The following is an 18139-nucleotide window of genomic DNA, read 5'->3' as shown; positions in this document are numbered from 1 at the left end:
AAGAATGACAGGGAATATTTGCTTGTAGGTATTTCTTTTTAAAGATTTATTTATTTATTGTATGTAAGTACACTGTAGCTGTCTTCAGATGCACCAGAAGAGGGTGTCAGATCTCATTATGGGTGGTTGTGAGCCACCATGTAGTTGCTGGGATTTGAACTTGGGACCTTTGGAAGAGCAGTCAGTGCTCTTACCTGTTGAGCCATCTTGCCAGCCCAGGTATTAATTTTTATAGCCTAATCAATTAATAAAAGAAAATCTTAAGGAGAAATAAATATAGATAACTTCTTAGGCAATCAGTGCTCAAATACATGCTATACTACTACCAATATATTTAGTTTAAATTTGAAAAATGGAATTTTTTCCCTAGAAGGAACAATATGTCTCAGCATTACAAAATGCCATACCTAAAATAGATAGTGTTTAACTGATATCTACTAAAGGTTATTATCTGGAACAGGGTTAAGTACAGCTTTTGAAAAAAGCTGGATAAATACCTTGGACTTTGTGAGCACAGCATGTCTGTTGAGACAGTAAGTTCTATTACTACAGTATGAAAGCAGGACCCACAAATATAAAAAAAAAAATTGACCACAGCTGAGTTACTATAAAACGTTATCAACAGATATAAAAACTTCACTTAATTTTCATGCGATACAAAACATTGAGTTTTTTTGTTTTTTGGTTTTTTTTTTCCCACATAGGGAAAAACTTAGGGCTGGGGCTGGAACTCAAGAATAGAAACCTTGGCTGACACACATGAGGACTTGGGTTTAACTTTAACACTGGAAAAAGAAAAACAATATAAAACAAAACAACTTAAACCGCACTCTTATTATAGTAGCTTCTATACAGTACATGGTTTACATATGGCCTATAACTTGATCTGGACCAGTAAGCTTCAAATAATCATTAACTAAAATGTAGCTCTTTCATTTTTAAAGTATATTTTAAAAACTATAACTTTCATTTTTAAGTATATTTATTTTTGAGTTAGGGTCTTTCTCTCTAACCCTGGCTGTTCAAGAACTTGCTATGTATTGTAGGTTAGCTTCCCAGAGATTTGTCTGCCTCTATCTCCAAAGTGCTGAAATTAGAAGGTGTATGCTATCATGCTGGGCCAAAATATATTTACAATTTTTCTGTAATCCTTCAAATGAAAGCATTATTCTTAATTATAAAAATGTACAATTCTAGCATATAAGACTTAAATAAAACTTTAAAAGTCCCCCTTTATGCATGAACCTAGAGGGAAAGGCTAAAGGCAAACCTAAGGATCTTGAAGCTTACCACTGATGCTCCTCTGCCCGTCTGTGTACTTCCAAGCCACGGCATGTTGATTGGAGTGCCAGGGTTGCTGTGTGTGTATGGAGTTGAACCCTGGACAGCTGATAAATCATCACGCGCATGTATAACCAAGAAGTCTTCTGATCTACAAAGGAATATCAACTAGAATGAAAAAAGACCGTCAGTTCTTCTTCTTTTTTTAAATAGATGAAAATTTAAAGACTTTGTATTTCCTTTCAGAGTTAGTTTTCCATTTTTATTACTCTTTCTCAACTTTAATTTTCCCTTTAAGAACCTACTGTGACCCCTTACCCACTCCTTAGCAAAGCAGGGCCTACTGAGCCTACAACTAAGAGTGCTACTTTGAGACCTTATGTGCTGCATCAAGAGGGCACTTATTCCTGCCTCTTAAGGAATCTTTTCAAAGTTATAGTCCAAAGAATACAGTCACCTATATTATATGACTGAATTAAAGAATACAGTCACCTATATTACATGACTGAATTAAAGAATACAGTCACCTATATTATATGACTGAATTAAAGAATACAGTCACCTATATCATATGACTGAATTAAACAATACAGTCACCTATACTATATGACTGAATTAAAACAAAGCATAAGAATACCCTTTGGTTTCTGTCTCTGTATCATCATCCACCCAAGTATAGATCTGTGTGGCCAGAATTGCAGAAACATCCAGTTCTTGTACATCATGGCTGGAGGCAATTGCTATGCAATTTCTATTTGCCTGAAAAATAAATCACGTTAGCTTTTTACATTAAAAAGGTATAAGGGCTATGTCTGAAGAAAGTCTCTAAAATCATGAAGAAAAGGATTCTTACCAATTAATATTTTAAATTAACTTTAATAATTGAATTTTTAGTAAAATAATCATAAGTGTGAACCGAATAGATATATATGACTGTGTTTTAGAAATTCTAGTAAATCTAACAGAAAGCTAAGTAGAAATGGAAATGGGTGTACCACTTCAATTTCTCTCCTTTTACCTTCTAGATGACTTTGTTCTTAACATCTCTACAACTAAAAATGCACACAAGTCCACTGCAGTAGCTCACACCTGTGGCAGCTGCATGAGAAAACAGCTGGGTCTCTGAACGCACTGACCATCTCCAGTAATACAGCTCACTGGAAGTCCAGCTACTATCTGTCCTGCTTCTGTCACTCTGCAGGAGCTGGCAGGAAACAAGTCACTGGTAGCCCAAGGAATCAGTGTGAAAAGATTCATCTTGTAGTGGCTGCTTATGCTGCTAGGTGTAAACTATCTGTCCCTAGTCAGAGAGACTGGATTCTTATGTTATCAAACAGCATCCAATAAACTAAAAATGAACTTGTTAGCTTGAATATGATAAAATCTCATACCATTCACAGTTTTCAATACAAACAATATCGAATGAAAGAAATGAAGAGGAGCTAAAGGGATCTGCAACCCTATAGGCGGAACAACATTATGAACTAACCAGTACCCCGGAGCTCTTGACTCTAGCTGCATATGTATCAAAAGATGGCCTAGTCGGCCATCACTGGAAAGAGAGGCCCATTGGACACACAGACTTTATATGCCCCAGTACAGGGGAACGCCAGGGCCAAAAGGGGGGAGCGGGTGGGTAGGGGAGTGGGGGGATGGGTATGGGGGACTTTTGGTATAGCATTGGAAATGTAAATGAGTTAAATACCTAATAAAAAATGGAAAAAAAAAAAAAAAGAAATGAAGAAATTTCAATCTTAATGCCATTTTAAAAACATGGTATGTGGGGGCTGGAGAGAAGGCTCAGAGGTTAAGAGCACTAGGTGCTCTTCCAGATATCCTAAGTTCAATTGCCAGCAAACACATGGTGGCTCTCAACCACCTATAATGAGATCCGGTGCTCTCTTCTGATGCAGGCAGAATTTATAGATAATAAAATCTCCAAATTTGGAAGAATGTAAAACTATAATATCACATGTAGAGAAATGATGTAATTATGTGTATACACGTGAGCAACAGATTTTATATCTGTGGATGACTATTCATTCCTGGTTACTCATACTTTTTTTTTGGACAAGGTTTCTTAGTAGCCTTGGCTGTCCTTAAACTCAGACTGACTTTTTAAGGGGAAAGAAGACATCATAGGGTGAGGACAGTAACAGACACAGAGATATTACAACTTGAGAAATACCTAAGGGATTAACTGCACTTCTGCCTGATTTAAAAGTCCATGGTGAAGGATGTTTATGAAAGAGGTGAGATGAAGGATACAGGGAATATAAGAACAGAATGGCTAAAAAAACTGGTTAGAGAAAGTTATGAAGACAAGTGCAGACTATAAAGATGAACAATCTATTGGTAAAAGGATTTCTGGGTAACTTTTACAAGACATATATCATATAACATTTTTTGATAGCATGCTTGTAGTCCAGATACTCAGAGGCTGAAGCAGGAGTCTTACATAAAGCAAGGATTTCCAAGAATGGCCTGGCTGGATAATATTGTAAAATTAAAAATAAATATGTGCATACACATTATCTTAAGCATCCTTTACGTACACATGAAAAAATTATAATCCTATCCTTTTAAATGAAAAGGAAAAAAAAACAACAACAGTGAGACACTAGAAACTATGCTGTATGGCAATTTAGGGAAATTCAAGTGGGACCTGATTTAGACAAACTTCACCTTGGACTGTTATAAGTAAGACTGAGCTCTTCTCCAGGAGCTTACAAATCTCTCTAAGGAGGATCTTAAGCAGACAAATAACAACTACTGAGAAGACAAACAATTTTTACAGAAATACACCAAAGAAGGAGGTCTTCTAATGCATGAGTTTAAGCTCTAGAATTATATACAATAAGCTCATATAAGACCCTAGAAAGCCTTTTTGGATTAACTAATATATTATCTTGCATATATTTTTAAAGTTATTGGTTGATATTCAAATACCTAATACTACTCTCTGTGTGGCAATAAAAGTTTATTATATTTCCCAATAACAAAACTACATTAGTAAATTATATAGTAGTTTTACTAAAGACAAATCTTACTGAGATAATAATTTGAGGAATGGGAAGTAGATTTGGAAGTAGAACACTATCATTAAGTGAACTGGTAAGATGTTCTCCAATAAGAAATAGTTATGCAGGGTGTGGTGGTGCATGCCTTTAATCCCAGCACTCGGGAGGCAGAGGCAGGCGAATTTCTGAGTTCGAGGCCAGCCTGGTCTACAGAGTGAGTTCCAGGACAGCCAAGGCTACACAGAGAAACCTGTCTCGAAAAACAACAACAACAACAAAAGAAATAGTTACAAGTCATAGAAAAGACAACTATCTATTTACTTACCCTATTAACAGCAAAGGCAGTAATGATATCAGATTCCTTATGAATAATTCTTGCTTTACCTCCAGGATATCCCAGATCTGCCTCTATCTAAATAGAAGAAAGTATAATATTACAATTGCTATTTTATTCATAAAACAAATGTATATATGCAAATTATTTAGTTCTTTCATAAATTATTTTAACAAACTTTTCAAATACATCAATACCAAAGGTACTACTGTACAGGTTAATTATCCCAGAAAAGAATTTGGTGAGGGGAATTTCTTTAAGCTTGTTTTCATATATAAAAAGACAGCTGATAAAACATATAGCTTCTTGAGCTGTTTCTTTTAAGAACACTAAACTAACAAGGATAAAGACATTTTAATAATTGAAGTAAAGATTTTCTAAGTTTTAAGTAGTGTAATTATTTAATAATGCGTAATACATATAAGCATTGCAAGGGAGGTCGGGTGGTAGTCAGTGCAGCTTTACAGACCACAGAGGTTCACTGTAGGTATTTATTTTGTTTCTCCCTTTAAACTACTTACTACAAAGTCCAAAGGCCATTCATAGTTCTTAGACTAACAAGTGTTGTGATCTTACCAGTTAGTTGTAGGGTACTGACTTCTGATCTAAAAGAACCTCCAGAGAAACTGGAGTTCAGGAAGAATGGTAGCTCATTCAAGTCAGTGACTCATTTGAGTAGCTGAGTAAACCCAAGTGAGTCTATATGAGGATAAATATTTGGCATTCTGCATATCCATGTATATAACATTTTTGAGTTAAGAAGTGAATATTGTAACATCAGCATTACCAAAATAGGCAGTTGGAAAGTTCCGACAATTAAAAGAAACATTGCTTGATATATTACTTTTTATTTTAACACCCTTACCTTTAATCTTCTTAAATAGGTTAATAAGAAATGTTTTAAATCTCATTATGAAATGCAGAAATCATTATTTCAAGAAGAATGAAGACTGAAGTGTGGACACTATGCCCCTCCTTAGAATTGGGAACAAAACACCCATGGAAGGAGTTACAGAGACAAAGTTTGGAGCTGAGATGAAAGGATGGACCATGTAGAGACTGCCATATCCAGGGATCCACCCCATAATCAGCATCCAAACGCTGACACCATTGCATACACTAGCAAGATTTTATCGAAAGACCCAGACAGATGTAGCTGTCTCTTGTGAGACTATGCCGGGGCCTAGCAAACACAGAAGTGGATGCTCACAGTCAGCTAATGGATGGATCACAGGGCTCCCAATGGAGGAGCTAGAGAAAGAACCCAAGGAGCTAAAGGGATCTGCAACCCTATAGGCGGAACAACATTATGAACTAACCAGTACCCCGGAGCTCTTGACTCTAGCTGCATATGTATCAAAAGATGGCCTAGTCGGCCATCACTGGAAAGAGGCCCATTGGACACGCAAACTTTATATGCCCCAGTACAGGGGAACGCCAGGGCCAAAAAGGGGGAGTGGGTGGGTAGGGGAGTGGGAGTGGGTGGGTATGGGGGACTTTTGGTATAGCATTGGAAATGTAAATGAGCTAAATACCTAATAAAAAATGGAAAAAAAAAAGAAATTAGCATACAACAAAGAAAGTTTAAACATCTATTCATTGATTTTAAAAAATTATTTTAAAAACGGCCTCCAAAATGACTGTTTAATTGAAAGGTGCAGAGACTTATGCAACAACTAAGCCTATATATTGTTATTTATAGTTCCTGAATATATAAATGTCAAATATAGTCTATCTAAAATATAACTAGCTTACAAACATAATTTCAGTGTTTGATAAACATTCTGGGTTGAGGGTCTACTTCTATAATAAGGCAGGTACTAGTTCTGACTCATTTCTATATTTTTTAAAATAAAAACTGGAATTATCCATTTATCTGTTTGGTATCTAAAGTACACACAAGGCCACTACAGTGGTTTTGGGTTATCAACAAAGTACACCAAGAGACTACTGCTGGGTCTAAAGAATTGAAGGTATTAGAAGAGACATGACATTTTTAGAGAATAGTGGGTCTGCTGGTAACAGAGAGTAGGAACAAGCTGGTTCAAGGGAGAGCTCTCTCCAACTTTACCACGAAAAGAAAGCAGGCACAAATGAATTTCAAAACAGCTTTCTCAATATGGGAATATATTCTTATCTTCTTACCTGAAACAATGTTTCTCACAGCATGCTGTTAAGATGGCCTGCCTGAGATTCAATTGGGGTGGTATTTTAAATATGGAGGTTCTGAACACCATGTCAAATACACGATTAAATCCCATGAGGGTGAGCAAAAGAATGGAGCCTAGCTTCTCAAGAGCTTCAGGTAAATTTTATTTAAGAATGACTATACAAGTAGGATTTAAGATCTAGAAAACAGGCAGGTTCAGTTTATGGAAAGGCTTTAAACACTACAATACAAATCCAGTTGTCACAAGAATGTTTAGAGGCCATCAAATTATTTTGGATAATCTGTTAGGACCTGAAACAAAGGATGTGAGAATGGCTGTCAGAAAACAGGGTGAGAAGCTGTTATGGCTGAAGAGAGAACGGGGGAAGACTGGATCAGGAGACCAAGTGGTAAATGGTTAGAAGGAGATAAACTGTGCAAATGGGTTGTATTCTTTTAGCATGATTAAAGAAAGGCTGATTCTAGTTTTCAAGCCTAAAAATGAGTACACGAAGGAACCATTCACACTGAAGGACAAGTGAAAGAGCAGCTAGGGTGGGAGGAATGTAGCCATTAGGAATGATTTGGAGCTAGTGTGATTTAAATGGTACCAGCACAAAGATAATACTTACTGTAAGATCAATCAAATATAAGATCAATCACAAAGAAAAATAAAAACAGAACTAAGTATTGTCAAGGAAAGATACAGGTGAGGCCAGGTTAGAAGCTGTCAGTAACCCGGCTAACACAAGCAACTCTGATGTTATAGAAATTAAGTGAGGCAATCATGTTAGGAAACTGTCAGGGATCAGTAGTAATAAAGGATATTGAAGAGCTGAAATGAGAGGAACTGGCAATGAATTTACAGTTTTTCAAAGCCAAATTATGACAAGGACAACCTCAGTCAAATGGGCTAGCGATAATACCTACCCACATTAGGTGTTGACATTTAGTGAGGAGAGGGAATAAGAGGGGCATTAAAAGGAACTGATATTTAGTTTGTTAAAACAGACAGTTTTCTCATGATGTTTGCAATATGAAAATGAGGAAATGGCAAGTTCATGCAAGAGCAAGTGCTTAATAGAAATTAAATCTACAATAAACTATAACGATTAGTAAAATTTAACAACTGACTATGTCATACGTTAGAATGAAAGGTAAATGAGATCTTAAACACTGCTAGTAAAAATGTAAAATGGTATAATCACGGAAGGACTTGGGACAATCTCCGAAAGAGTTAAAACATATACTAAGGATGCAGGTACAGTTCAGTGATAAGACTACTTGGCTAGTACATGAGAGACCATTGCAACAATATCTAGTACTGCAAAAAATCTGTATCTACCATGTACATCGGCTATCTACTCCTAGGCATTTATACAAGAGAAATAAAGTCTATACATAAAGACCCTAATGCATGAATTTTAAGGCAGCCCTATTTGAAATTGCTCCAAAATACAATCAAATCATTAGGTAAAAAGATGGACAGATTATGATCCAGTCATCCAATAGAATACGTATCAACAACAGTAAGTAATAAACTATTGAAACACATGACATGGAGGAATCTCAAAATGATTATGCTAAATAAAAGACACAGACAAAAAAAATAAAAATAAAAATAAAGTTAAGCATGGTGGCTTATGCCTGCAATCCTTAGCACCTGAGAGGTTGAGGCAGACAGACTGCCCTGAGTATGAGGCCACCAGGGGCTACATAGTGAGCTCCTGGCCAGCACAAATTCTCTATTAAATAGAATAGCAAAAATAAAATAAAATGACATATGACTTCCTGAAAATGAAAATTAACTTATACATTTGTGGCTACTTGGGGAAGAAAATGACAGATGAGAAGGGAGGAAAAAAAAGAAGGATTAAAAAAGGTTGATGAGGGTTGATGTATATACCCATTATCTTGATAGTGGTGATGATTAAACTGAGCAAGCTACATACTTAAATATGTGCAGTTATTTAAGTTTACAAAATGATTTTTTTTTTACTTTTTAAAGACAGCATATGGAGTTCCCTTATAACATTTTCTCGCATGTGCTACTATGCTTCCTTCTAATTCATCTTCCTCCCCGACTACCCTTTGCCCTCCTGCTCCTCTTGTTGGTGTCTTTCCTCTACATGCCACAGACAACTCCCACTAGCCTTTGTTATCTAGCTATTTCTTTAAATTGAAGCATTTCATCCTAGACAAACTGAGACTCTTAAGATTTTCAAGAAACTGGGGCTGGAGAGATGGCTCAGCGGTTAAAAGCACTGACTGTTCTTCTGAAGGTCCTGAGTTCAAATCCCAGCAACCACATGGTGATTCACAACCATCCATAACGAGATCTAGCGCCCTCTTCTGGAGTATCTGAAGACAGCTACAGTGTACTTACATGTAATAAATAAATAAATAAATAAATAAATAAAAGATTTTCAAAAAACTAACAAAACTTAGATGACTTAGGAAAGCTCATGATATAGTCAAGGCCCAAGAAACTTGAAGTTACAAGAAAGTTCACAAGGACCTCTTCAGAGTTTTAGGAGCAGTAAAGAATTCCTAGGCCAAAGAAGGCTGTCTGTGAGGATAGCAAATTGGGCAGGAGCTTCAGAGATACATGTTTTGTGAGTATCACTCATTTGAGGTCCACTTTTCAGTGATGTAGTTGCTTTGGAGTCACATATGCGCATGCAAATAACCTCAATAAACTCAGTTATGCCAATGCAGACTTGAGTGGACCTATTTTTCTGGTCTGTCATGGTATCCTTTCTGAGGCGAAAACAGGTTTATTCAGTTACATAAACACCATCTGTGTTCTCTTTTCCCATTTAAGATGTTTGCCTCTCCTCTCATAGTCCCCATTCTTTCATGACCTACACACACACACACACACACACACACACACACACACACACACACAGAGGTTCATATAAAGAAATATTTGCCTGAGTCACGCTTATTTTGCTTAAAATAATGATTTCTACTTCCACCCACTTTCTTGCAAGTGTCATAATTTCATTTTCCCTTAAGGATGAATACTATTTCATTGTGTACATGTACAGCATTAACTATAGACAAACCTAGGCTGGCTCTATTTCCTACCTATTGTGAATAGTGCGGAAATAAACAAGGATGTGTTAATATCTCTGTGGTATGTTGACTTAAGAGTCCTTGGGGAGCACCCAGAAGTGAAATGTCTGGGTAGGTGAACCCTATTTTTTAGTTTAGAACCTCCATATTATTTCCATAGTGGATGTGCCGGTTTATAGTCCCATCAGCCATGTGTAGGGCTCCTCTCTGCCCACACTTTGAGTAAAATCAATGTAAGAGTCATACCTGAATGTTGTGGCCACAGAAAATAATCTAGGAGTTATTTATGATTGTACAAGTTCTTATCTGCTCTGCTTTAATTTCAAGAATGTAGGTACTTAAAATGCATAAGGCATTTGTGTTATATGCTATTCTTCAGAGTAAAATAAAGACTATACAATAGTAATTGCTATATTTTTCAAGTAAGAGAGAAGTTTGACTTTCAAAGGTGATACTTGCAAACACAGAACAATGGTACTGAACTTTATACCTCTTGATGTGATTACATTTCCTAAAAACTTCAGAGGTATTTATTCAGAAAAATCTGTAGCCAACACAGGGAACATTCAACTCCCTTAAAAACTGCATTCTTTAAATTAACAAAAGAGAGCCAATTTTTATGATTGCAACATTTAAATTGATAAGATTAAACAGTAAGTTGAGGGGATGAATCTCATTCCACTAGAAATCAAGTCCAGTTGAAAACCAAAATGCAAATCTCTTCTTGTTCTGGCTAAGAATGCAATTTTTAATTTCAGTTGAATGACATTAATGTACCTTATTGATGTTTGGCTCCTCCATCATAGAATTTTTGATGGTTTCACTGCTGTCCTCTAATGACTTCGTTAAGAAAGAATAATCACATGTCAAAGAGTAAAGATGAGTTGTAACATGCACAACGCTGAGGTATTTTTTAAACTTATATTTGTAACCAAATTACTAAAAAAGAATATGGGAATAATATCTTCTTAAATTTCATATATTAAAAAAATATGCTGGAGAATATATGGTTAGAGAGTAAGAAATCTTAAAGGCTCAAAATTCCTTATCTACCACTATAAATTTTATTTCACTGCATATTTTTTTAACTCATTTGTTTTATAACGATGAGATTAAAACATTTTATCTAAGGTACCTTTTATGTGTAAATTCAGAGCTTGTGATGTCAACTAAAAATCAAAGTCAATCTATTGTCTTAACACTTCTGTCTTATTTCCATGACATATAATTCCTCTAGAAATTATCCTTAGTAGAAAATCCCAATCACTATCTTTCCAATCCCCCTATGCATGTTGGCAGGAATAGTTGGTAGCTTGCTTGGAGGCATAGCTTCACACAAGGGTGACATTATGACTGGTTCAAGAAAAAGCTTAGTCAGGACTTCTAAGTTCTCAAAAAATAAAATACAACTGATAAAGAACAAAGATGCTAACTGTTGAATCCAACTTTTGTTGGATATAGCTTTAACAGCCTAGCTCAAACCATGTGTAATTAACTTCCAAATAAATACAACCACTTTGGGAGAAATTTTAGTTAAAAACTAAAAGAATGTCCAATAAACTACATTATACTGGAAAAGAAAAGCTCTGAGATACATAAGAATTTTAAGATATGATAAAGAAATGAAGTCAGATAAAGAAATGGTAAATTTTCATTTTCAATCACAAAAAGGAATAAAAAAAAATTGCATCAAAATACAGAACATGCCATTTATCAGTCTTCTGAGTAACTAAATTCACAATGGCTTTAATGATCATTTTAATATAAATAATACATAACAGGCAATTTTATGAATACCCAAAACAGGCAACCTAAATGGTAGCAAAGATTATTTTCTATCAACTCTATAAATTTAAGACTTTATTTAACTCTATTCAAGCTATGATTTTATTGTTTTTTTTTCCACATTCCTTTATTAAAATCTCTTTAGGAGTATCACGATCAGTAGTAAAACTACGAGGGAATAACAAATTCTTACAGCTAAGTCCAGGATGGCACTACATCCTATAAAACCCAAGGTCTTTTTCTTTCATAAAAGGGGACTTTTCAAGACCTCATTTTCTCCTTAGCCCAGGCTTGAATAAAAATCTGTGTGTGTAGCAGAGAAAGAGAAAATGGGAGCCAGTGGAGCCTACCTGGGCCAGGGTCCTTGACCTGTCTATCTCCTTCCATCCCTCTCCATCCTCGGAAAGGTCTGGCTAGCCTGTTTCACAGCTACATTTACACTTGGGCTAGTTTCTGTACCATGGCTCCCTATAAATTATAAGGCAGCTGAAGATGGCATGGGAAGAACAGGAGTCACCCCTGCCTCCATTTAGCCAGCTATATATAAATTCATTTTCCTTTACAAAACAAACACAACAAATTTCTCAAAAACTTTCAACGATTGTGCTAACGTTTAAGTTATTTATTTTAAAAATATTGCAAAGAACTTAAACAGTTGCTTTGTAGATTAAAAAATTCAGAAAAATACTTAGCTTACTGATGTTACAGAAGCTATTATTTAATACTTATGTTCATGCTTTTGATTAAAAAAACTTCAACAAAAGCAGTTTTGTTTTTCAGAAGGTATCATGAAGCTCAAAACAAAGCTATGATTAAAACTCTGTTCCATTATCCTCCCCCTGATACAGAATACAGCAATGACTACTTAGTTATGGGCTCAATACAACATGAAAATACAAAACATTTGTTACCAATTTTAAAAAGTCAATATTGTATTAGAAAATCATTAAACCAAATGTTAACTCCACACCCATAATATAAACTAGATAAAAATGTACAAGTTAACTGCTATTCTTATGCAATATGGCAGAGTTAGTTATACAACTGTTTCTCTATGCTGAGTCACCAGGACAACGCTGTGTGCATATGCATGTCAAAGGCACACTACCAGAGAAGCAGCAAGCTTAGTGAGCATTTAACACCTAGGACAATGTAGCATATCCTTAGAGACTACATAAGAAAGCTGTAAGTTGTAATTCATTTTAGAAAATCATATCTTAAAAAAGTATACCTCTCTACCTATCAGTTTAATCAGTTATATAGTTTTGTCTAGCATATTCACTGTTAACTGTATTTTTCCATTTTCTTGAATGCATATACTAAATAACAATATTTTCACAGTTATATTAATAAGTAAACAGCATTTATGCCTGCCTAGATTTTAATATGCAATCAAAGTATTCACTTTTAAATTCCAAGTTAGCAAAAGTACTGTATATTCTTTTTTTGTCGTATGGTCATAGCAAATAGTAACAATATCTCCATCCAGTTGTTTATTATGATTTGTTACTATGGGAGAGGAACATGATATAAGTACATTATAATTTCAAAAAAAATTCAAATAAAAAACTCAAGTACCCCAGAGGAATAACTGGCTAACTACAACTGTGTCTACTGTTTAGGTTCACCTAATAACTATTAATTACAAAACATTTTGCATGAAGAAAAGAAAAATGATGTTCATTTATTTATAGGTGGTAAGATCTTCATGTTATCAAATGTATTTTTTAGTAGCTCTGAACTAAATAATCCTCTCCAAAAAAAAAAGAAAGAAAAAAAGAAATCCCAACTCATTGTAATGATATTTTCAAGGTATAATCACACTATTATAGTTTAATTATAGACTACTTTAGATTTGCAAAATTTCTTTTATTGATATATAATTCACAAAAAGAGAAAATACACATATTCAAAATGTTTCCTGTAGGTAAATCAGTTTCAACTAACTCTAAGATAGACTTCTTTTTAACTATCATAGGAAAATCATAGGAAATGTCTCTTAAGTAACTGGTCATATAATGTAAAACATGATATGCAAGAATCAGACTCTCATCTCAATATCTACTTAAGAGGAGAAAGCTCCAAGAACATGATGCAAAAATATTGTTCCTTCACTTTTAACATAGTTCTCTAAACATTAAAGTTTATGATATAAAATGGATCTGCACAAAGATGGGCAAACTTCATTTATTTTATTGGTTATATAATACTATGAAACTTTAGTAATAAAATAGTAAAGAGTTTTAAGATATACAAACCTCATTTAGACATCGTTTCTTTGTGAATATATTTCTGATAAAAGTTTCTTGAATTTCTTCCTGTTTCACCAAGTACTGCCAAAGCCTCTTCACAGATAGTGCGAGATGATTTTTGGATCTATAGGTACAGTACATTAGTTATTTACCTCAAAGATTTCTGATTAACTTCCCAAGTCCTTACAACTATACCAGTGTTTATTAGAATAAGTTGGCTAGGATCACACCTCATGACCTAAGAAAGCAGCCAAAGAGCTTCCTTATAGAGGATCATATAACGGATAGTTTGGGACTAGTGGACAATGTGATTCCTGTTAGTTTGTCACTGTAGTGGGAAAGCAGACAAGTTGACCATCACTAATCTGAACTTTTTTTGGTTTTGGGTTTGGTTTGTGTTTTTTTTAGACAGTAACTCAAAACTATGGTAGGACTGGAACTCTCTATTGTAGACCAGGTTCAAACTCAGAAAGACCCACCTACTTCTTGTCTCTGCCTCTTTAGCACATGCACCTCCATGCTTGGCTAAAATTTAATTCTTTTTAAGAGATGATATGACATCCAAAATGTTTTAGGTTTTAGAGCATAACGGATTCTGCACTAGAGATACTTATACAAGCATTTACTGACATTATAAAGCATTAATTTATGTCTTATCCTAATATAAAAATGGTATTTGTAGCTATAGGCTAATAAAATTTTACTGACAAAAACCAGGAATAGGGCTGAATTTGGCAACAGGGGTTGGCCACAATTTCCTGAACCTTAAACTAAGGACAAGGAATTTTTAAAAAGTAGTGTCTCATAGAAGACAAGTAGAAGCAGAGTGTTTTTGTTTTTTGTTTTTGTTGTTTGTTTTGTTTTAGTGTGTTTTCTATGAATGCAGTAAGTCTATAACCTTCATGTTCCTGGCCAAAAGTGCTTCTGCAAAAACAGAAGTAATGACACTGAAGAACTAAATACACTATTAAGTATACATTTATTCAGGAAAACATTTTCTAGATAAAACAAGTATCGTATAAACTTACTTATAGGTCAATCATTTTCTTCTTCTGGATATTAAAACATCTGCTGAATAGTTTATTCTATTGCAGAGTAGTTCAATAAAAGTACACTCCTCAAGCTACATCTAGCTAGTCTGTCCCACATTTTGAAAAACTCAAGTTTACCGGCTCATAGCCAAGCCTCCTTCATTACATCTTCTGTGTGGTTGCTTTCACTCTGCAATGCCAAAGTTAACTAGTCACAACAAGGAATCCTGAAAAGCCTACAATAATTACTATCAGGACTTTCAACAAATGTTAGATAACCTTCGAGAATCACAAGCATTACACCAAAGACACAGATATGTTCCTAGAACAAAATGTTAAGCATTGCTGGGCAGTGGTGGCGCACGCCTTTAATCCTAGCACTTGAGAGGCAGAGGCAGGTGGATATCTGAGTTCCAGGCCAGGCTGGTCTATAGAGTGAGTTCCAGGACAGCCAGGGCTACACAGAGAAACCCTGTCTCGAAAAACCAAACAACAACAACAACAACAAAAATGTTAAGCATGGACTATAAGTATGTTTTTCTCTAAACACTACCCAAGGACAGCCTGATTCTCCAAAACTCTTTATTATTATTATTATTATTATTATTAAGACAATAACAATAAAGCAACAACAAAACAACATCCATGGTAAAACCTACTTGAAAGGAGTGTTTGTAGGTTCTAGTAAAGCTTTGTGACGGAGTATTGCAGGGCCTGCAGACACATTCTCCTCAGAAGTGTGACTTGAGATATAGTTTTGAGGTGGTCCACCATGGATTTCAAGTCGCCGGAGAAGAACTTGTTCCCAGCATTGAAGAGTTTTTAGAACTGCATGACAAAGAGGTGAACTAACTGGTAGTTCTAAAAAACAAAAACATAATTGATAAATGATTATATTCTACATAAAATGTTTCTGAGAAAGCAAGGGATATTGATAAAATATAGTAGAATATGTGGGCACAGAATCTTATATTTTAAAGATAAAATGTCGTAAAGTCTATATGACTATTTCAGCATTACTACTTATGAATTTAATTTCACATGAAAATGTTTTTGAAGATTACAAAAATGTTTATGAAAGAAAAATTAAGTACTTTAATCTTTGAAACAAGCCAGACTATCATTTAGCATTTTTGTTTAAAAAAGAAAATAATAAGCAAGCTTATATAATCCTTACCATGAAATGAAATACTAATTTAACTATTTTTGTTTATCTATTCATATTTAATAATGGTCTTGATTTATAATTCTGAAAATTACATACTGATTTATAACAATAGAATGAGTATAAACTTTCCTTCCTCTATTATCCCAACATAGTCACAAAATTTTTATCATTAAACTGATATTTTAGTGTTTACTTTTTAGCGTATGATTAAAACACAGTTCAAAGCTGAAACATCTTGCATAGGACCACATTTCCTTACTTTCTGTACAACCATCTCCTACTGTGGAACTCATCACTATTTTTGAAGGTTTATAGGTTTAGTATTAAGTTCCAGGTAGAGATACAGTCTCAATATAATAATATCATGTACAGAGCCTTTGATTTCTCAAACATTTCCCTCCTCAGTAGGTATGATAAGAACATTTAAAAATAGTTTATACCTGACAGAAATGCATCCTTTACTACAGAAACTCATTTAAACTTTTAATTTATTTAGAATACACATAAAGAATAACAATCGGCATCAAGCCACACTAAGATGTTTATTACCTGCAAGATCATGACCTGCAAAGGGATAGAAAGTCTTCAAATTGTTGAGCACCAACTGGACCATAGCCAATCTCATCAAAGACCAACTAAAAATAAAAAATGTCCCCATTAAAGATTTACATGAGATCTATAAATGATGCCATCCTTTAAGGCAGCAATTTCCTAACAGGAATTAGTTTCAAGATACACATCTGCAAAACCTAAATCACATACACATGTAACTAATAATTCATGTCAGCATTAACCAAAACAGTGAAAATAATGTAAATGGCTGTCAGGAGACAATAACGATAGTTTTCAAGGATGCAATTTTAAGGTAACTATAAAAATGAAGTATAATATTTATAAAACTACAGTGTGCAACAGTAATTGAACAGCAAGCTTCAGAGCATCGTATATGATTGTGTTGTCCTCTATGTAAGAAAGCAGCAGACATACAGAGGTACTTATTTCTGTAATCAGAAGGACATAGAAACTAGTAAAAATGGCTATCTTTACAAGTGCCAGAGAAAACTGAGTAGAAACAAGAAATGAGGCGCTTGACTTTATATTTTTATATAGTCCAATTTAAAATTATTTCTCCATCTTTAATTTTGAGTACATCATGTTTATGACTTATGGTACTAGTTTTAAATTATCAACCGTGCAAAACGCACACACTATAAAGTTTAGCAGTATAACCTTCTCAACAGCAGTACATGCACACTGTTTTGGAACCATCACCACCATCATTCTCCACAACTTCTCATGGGACCTATATGCTTCTCTCAATTTCTGTGAATTTGACCATTTCATGCATTTTATAAAGTGGAATTAAAATACACTATTTTATTTCTCTTTGTATAATGCCCTCAAAATTCATCCATGATGCAGCATAAATCAGAATTCTCTTCCTTTGTAAAATAATTTTCTAATTACATATATAACATATTTTGTATATTCAGTCACCCTGTCAGACACTTGAATTGCTTCAATCCACTGGCCTTTAACCTGCTGTCAACTAGATGTACAACCACATGTTTGTGCTTACTTTCAAGTCTTTTGGTATATATCCAAAGCAGAATTAACATTTTATACAATAGAGTAAGTTTTTAAATAAACTACATTATCATTTTCCAAAGTGACTGTACCATTTTATAGTCTGACCAAAAGAACACAAAGGCTCTAATTTCTCTCCAGTTTGGCTAATACTGCCATTTAGTTATTTTTGTAGTAGCTACCTTAATGGGTGTAAGATAACATCCTTCCCACTCTGGTTTTCATTAACCTTTCCCTAATAACCAGAATATATTTTTCCAGTGTTTATCAGTCATCTGCATGTCTTCTTTAGAGAAATACCTATCTATTCACATCTTTTGGCCATCTTCCCCTCGCCCTTCCATTTATCCAATACTGAAGATTAAACACAGGGCTTCACACATCTAAGAAAATGTTCTACAACTGAGCTACATCTCCAGTTCAGGCCAGTTTTTAAGTAGATTTCCTTCTT

General features: G+C 34.5%; 1 protein-coding gene across 5 annotated transcripts in view; it reads right to left on the bottom strand.

Annotated features, from left to right (window-relative positions):
• Dmxl1 (Dmx-like 1) overlaps positions 1-18139 on the bottom strand; it is a 132884-nt gene that overhangs the window by 28850 nt on the left and 85895 nt on the right. For 3 of the 5 annotated variants that reach the window (XM_006525916.4, XM_006525918.4, XM_030250455.1), the window contains 7 exons: positions 16651-16736; positions 15593-15794; positions 13909-14026; positions 10643-10705; positions 4627-4713; positions 1919-2040; positions 1291-1432 (listed from right to left, as the gene is read on the bottom strand). In XM_006525916.4, the coding sequence (XP_006525979.1) occupies positions 1291-1432; positions 1919-2040; positions 4627-4713; positions 10643-10705; positions 13909-14026; positions 15593-15794; positions 16651-16736 (820 nt within the window). The remainder of the gene's footprint in view (positions 1-1290; positions 1433-1918; positions 2041-4626; positions 4714-10642; positions 10706-13908; positions 14027-15592; positions 15795-16650; positions 16737-18139) is intronic. The other 2 variants (XM_006525917.4, NM_001081371.2) reach the window with 1 other exon arrangement.

The sequence above is a fragment of the Mus musculus genome, chromosome 18 (assembly GCF_000001635.26).
Source record: "Mus musculus strain C57BL/6J chromosome 18, GRCm38.p6 C57BL/6J".
NCBI lineage: Eukaryota > Metazoa > Chordata > Mammalia > Rodentia > Muridae > Mus > Mus musculus.
The sequence above is the reverse complement of the archived record's forward strand: the minus strand, read 5'-3'. Positions and strand labels throughout refer to the sequence as shown.